At 49.5% G+C, this 5274-nt stretch overlaps 1 protein-coding gene across 2 annotated transcripts in view; it reads right to left on the bottom strand.

Annotated features, from left to right (window-relative positions):
* The window catches only part of NT5M (5',3'-nucleotidase, mitochondrial), a 34334-nt gene that overhangs the window by 28134 nt on the left and 926 nt on the right, over positions 1–5274 (bottom strand). For both annotated transcript variants that reach the window (XR_002773681.1, XM_012806027.2), the window contains exon 2: positions 2697–2797. Coding sequence is in view for 1 of the 2 variants with exons in the window: in XM_012806027.2 (XP_012661481.1) it covers positions 2697–2797 (101 nt within the window). In the remaining variant the exon portion in view is untranslated. The remainder of the gene's footprint in view (positions 1–2696; positions 2798–5274) is intronic.

The following is a 5274-nucleotide window of genomic DNA, read 5'->3' as shown; positions in this document are numbered from 1 at the left end:
CTCAAAAAAAAAAAAAAGAAATCTACAAGGAAAAATTCCAGGGATGCATGCAAGCCCTGGCTGTGGTGAACATAGAGGACAAGACCACTGCACTCTGGGCTGCGCCCTCCAGCCTGAGAGTCCAAGACAGGCCTGGGCTCTACGTGAGGAGTACCAAGCCCTCACAGTCTACAGCGCAACTCTGTGCTGAACTAATGCGGGAGCTGAACTAAAGGGCCCCATGGTGTCCCGACACCTGCCACCCCCATACCCAAGAGTCCCAGCCCCTCAATTCTCAATTCTCCTGCCTATCAGGACAGAGGCCTCCATACTTGTGTCACTTCTTGCCCCAGCTTCACAGCCCCCTTCACCCAGCTGGGTTCTGTGGCCCATCACCACCATCACTTGGCCGCATTTCTAAGGTCTGCTTGCCAGGGCCCTGAAGGAGCCCAGCTAGCCAACTTCTCCCACCTGCAACCAAGCAACTGAATGCTGCTGGAGAAAAGCAAATGCCCATCACTGGATGGACCCATTTCCCCTTTAATCCTGATACAGAACAAGGGCCTACCTCGTACCTCCTCCTATGCCCTCATGGGCATTCCCAGCAAGGCCCCCAGTGTAGATGCCACCTCCACCTTCCTGCAGACAGAATCCCTGTGCTCCTCCTGGGTCTAGAGGCCACATGTTTCTAGGCACACAGTCTTCTCCTTCCCCAGGCCCTCTACTTGCGCCCCTGTACCTCCACAAGGGCTCCACCCTGCAATACTCCTTCTCTCTGCCCTTTCTGCCACTCCTCATCCATACGTGTGCTGGTACCTCACATCTTATATATGTACATTCAACACCTCGACACCACCCCCTGCAGCACAACCCACCCAACGAGCTGCCACCACCAGCTAACCTAATGTTCTCACTTCCTGTGCCCCCTTCACCCACTCTAGCCCAGGCTCTGTCCCCTTCACTCCCCAGAAGTCATCTGTTGGCACCAAGGGCCTCATGTCCCTGTGTCATGCTCTCCTCACCCTCCTTATCCCCTCCTAGGCACTCAGACCCACTGACCACACTGGCTCTCTGGCCACATTGCCCTGTGCTGGCTTATGGCCTGTGCTTCACTGGCCACCAGCTGGGCCTCCCCACATCTGCTCCTCCCAGTGGCTGGCTCTAGGTTCCAGGGCTCTCGCGTGTATTCCTGCTCAGGGCCATCATCCAGGCTGTGGCCATACACACCATGGAGGTCATGTGTCCCAATCCTCCCCCATACCTGACAGCCTAACTCTTATTTAGAGTCCCTACTTCACACCAGACACACGGTATCCACTTAGTCACTGACTCAGCCCCTAGCTTGGTCCAGACTTCACATACTGACCGACCACAGGAATCTTCTACCAAGTTCAGAGCCAAAATGGAGGTAAAGGACCATCAGGGGTGATCTAGGCTTTCATTTCCAAAACTGGAATTCCTCCAAAGTGTTAAGAGGGAATTTGTGAAGAAAAGCTTTGAGGCTGTGACACTTCTGAAAAAAGTTGCATTCTCTACTGCTCCAGTGAGGGGTCTCACTGCCTGTGAGTAACCCCGAGCTCTGAGAGGTGCTGCAGTGAAGAGGCCTCAGCACTTCCCACCAGTCTTGTCCCAAGAATGCATTCCTTGTCCCTCAGAACTCTCAGGGCAGTGGCATAGCCAGCCCTTGCTGAGCAGCTCCTGTATCCCAGGCACTGCTCTGAGGACAGGCTCAGCACCCGATCAAGAAACTCAGTCCCAGAAAGTTTAATACTTGCCCAGCGTCGGGGAGTGAGATTCCGGAGAAGGCTGTACATGAGCCCGGCCCTCACTGGTGACCAGAACTTAGCAGTGTGCCTGCAGTTAGAATAGGTCCCCAGGCTGTTAGGGTAGTTCTGAGACGTCAGTATGCACGTGGCTAGCCTCTCCAGGCTCTCACCCAAAATAAGCCAAGCTCATGTCGTAAACCAGAATAAAACACACTATATTGCAGGACCTGTACTCAAGTTCAAAGACGAATTACTGACCAAACAAGGTTTATACTTCAAGTCAAACTCTAACCATTTTATTTCTCTTATATCTATTTATATATTAGAACTTTGAAAGTTGACAATTTTTGGAGACATTTATATGGCACAACAAAGGCCAAAACTTACCTTATGTTTGTCATTCAGGTTGCTGAATTCAAACAAAATTGTGGCCAATAAAAGTTATCCAAGTCTTACAGAGGTGACCTCAGCCCACTGAACCACTCATTTTACCAGGATAAAACAGAAGTATCTCAAATGATACCCGTCTTCCTTCCTTAAGGCTTTGCACTAAGCCTCTTTTCCTTTGGCTCTTACCACAGTTTGGAATCAGCTTCACTTTGTGATTCTTTGCTAAATGTCTGTTCTCCCTGGAATGCAAGCCTGATGGGGACAAAGGCCATGCTTCCCCTGTTTCTGAATCACTGGCACCAGCAGCACCTAACACCGTCAGCTCTCAGCACTTGCTCACTAAATGAGCTTTGAACACCCAGAGAACCAGATCAAATTAAACTCACTATTTTCTCAAGTCTGTGTAAACCAAGTTCATTTCACATAACCCTGTACAGGGCTGAGGCAAGGAGAGGGAGAGGGCAGGAGGAGCAGCAGAAGGCAAGAAAAGGGAAGACTGCAGGGAGAAGGCGAGGGTTGGGGGTCCCACCCAGTGGGGGTCCCACCCAGTGGCAGACTTACTTTTGTAGGTTGGCCATCTGCTTCACAGCTTCTACGGCCCCTGGCAGAGGCTCAAGTTCAAAAAAGAAATTCTTTGACTCCCAAATGCTGATGGCCTTCTCCTGAGAAGTTGAGAAAAGCAAGTTACTTCCAAGTTCCTCAGTACCTCTCTGTTACCACCTCGGGAGGAAATCAAGGCTGTGAAGGAGGGGGGGTCCACATTACCCTTACCCCTCAAAGCACACGCCCAGGGACAAATTTCCTGGGAGTTTGGGTGTGCTTTGCACCCCTTTCCAGAAAGGATCTGACATCTGTCAGGACCCAGTAGAGACAGATGGCAGGGCCTGCACCTGCTAGAGCTCTTGGGGACCTGAGGCCACTCATCAGCAGGCTCGCACTTGATTCCAGACCCTCATTTTACATATGAGAAAACTGAGGCTCAAAATGGGGAAACAATGTCACACAGCAGAACAGTGGCCGAGGTGGGAGAACCCCAATGCCCAACTCCTAGGCTATCTCCTTTCCACTTTCTGTCACTGCCAGGCAAGGGGAAAGTGACACAGGAAGGGAAACAACTTGGTCTCTGAGAAAGAGGAACCTGAATTCCCCATGTGTGGCAAGTACCTTTGCCAGGTAGAAACTGCACCTTCCAGAACAACATCCCATCACAGGTGTGGCCAGAAGTTACGCTGCGCTCACACCAGCGGTGCTCTTGTGAACTATGAGGGGCTGAACAAATGCGTACTTGTTACTAATATATGTTTGATCTTCACAACCCAATTCACAGAGAAGGAAGATTTTTTTCAAGACCACTTCAACGTGACACTGTCAGAACTTGAATGCAGAGCTTCTGACTCATATATGGAGGCAGTATAGAGGGGTGGAGCCAAAAAGCCCTGGCCCTTGCTGGCCCTGGGTTGACCATCCTGTATCAATATTTCTCCTATCTATAAAATGGAGGCAGGAGTCTCCATTTATCAGCTTCCTCTGATAGCTGTTGTGAGGACATAAGAGACACACAGCATTGAGCACCTTGTAGGTAGTGTCAGCTTCTCTGTACCCATCCCTTTCCTGACATTAACGTGCTATGGAATCCTGGTCAAGACACTTGCCCTCTCTGAGCTCAGCTTGTCTGTACTAAGAGTTTAAGATTTTAAGTTGGTTAAGATAAACTTTGCTTTCCATCTCTGCCCTGCTTACCTCCCAAATACTGTAAAGATCAAAGGGAACATAGAGCAGAATTTTGTGACAGAGAATTGCCCACATGTATCAGCTAGGTTGTTTTGTTTTAACCACAGATATTGGGCCAACTCAGCCAAGGGGAGCCCCAGGGATGTCCTCTAGGGAGCTGAACCTTGGGGAGGGAAGCTGAGTAGAGGACCTCAGCAGGTCACTCCCAGAGCACCCCCCTTACTGCCCAGGAGCTCTGTTCCTCTGCTTTATACTTGGAAACTGGTAACTCTGTGTACACAGAGTCTGCACATCTGTACAAAAGGGCTGGAAAAGCCAGCACACTTTTCAGCACCAGGGGTGGGCTTAGTTTTCTCACACTAATGCACTCTGAGGAGGAGGTAAGGTGCCAGACTTCCAGTACTGTGCACTGTCTGTACATGAACACACACTGTGCAGCCTATTGCTGCCAGATACTGAAGAAATTCCTAGAGGATTTTCTCCAGCTGAAAGTTCTTCATTGGGTATCAGCTCTGGGCATACTGAGCTCTGTGAAAGTCACCTTCTGAAGTGCCTTGTGTTGATGAAAACAAATGGCGCTTGGTTTCCTTTTTTAACACCTGTCCCTTGACAAACCACATTTTTGGTGAGGTGCCCTTTTGCAGTAAGAAGAAAGGTTATTCATTAGAGACCACAGGACAGAGAAGAGGACTTTGGGGGTGGGAAACGCTAAATGAGCATAAAAGGCAGGCAGACTTGGGTTTGAACCCCTTATCATCATGTTCTTCACAGAACAGTGGATCCAGAGAACTAGTGGTTACAAAACAGGCTCTAATATCCTCCTCCTCATCACCATCAAATCCTCTGGCAGTGATCAATCAGGGAATGTCAGAAAAAAACGAGCCAGCCTGCGCTTGGCAAAAATGCCCTTCTCATTTCACAAAATAGTTTAAATTTACAAACCCAGCTGTTGGAATGTCCCTCCCTGGATATTGCCCTCTATTCATCAGGGACTCAAGAGGATGGAGCACTCAGGAGTCCAGGTAGGGATAAGTTCATATGTTCAGCAGGGCCAACACTGCAAGGGGACAAACCCAGAGGTGGACAAAGCACTGACTCACTGTCAGGTGCTCAGAAAGTCACTCAACAGCTCTGGCCCTCAAATAACCACTAAAAGCTATGCTTTCATGGAAAGGCACAAAAAAGAATAATATAAGGAGGAAGAAATGGGAATGTGACTGCGATAAGAGTTAAAGAGGATTTAACTTGCAACGTTTATTTTGCATTTTAAAAAATTTAACAAATGGCTCGGTGCCTGTAGCTCAGGCGGCTGAGGCACCAGCCAAATAGACCTGAGCTGGCAGGTTCGAATCCAGCCCCGGCCCGCCAAACAACAATGACGGCTGCAACCAAAAAAGAGCCTGGCGTT

The sequence above is a fragment of the Otolemur garnettii genome, unplaced genomic scaffold, assembly GCF_000181295.1.
Source record: "Otolemur garnettii isolate 467f Iridium unplaced genomic scaffold, OtoGar3 scaffold00046, whole genome shotgun sequence".
In the NCBI taxonomy this organism is placed as follows: domain Eukaryota; kingdom Metazoa; phylum Chordata; class Mammalia; order Primates; family Galagidae; genus Otolemur; species Otolemur garnettii.
Note: the sequence above shows the minus strand (reverse complement) of the source record. Positions and strands in the feature narration are given on the sequence as shown.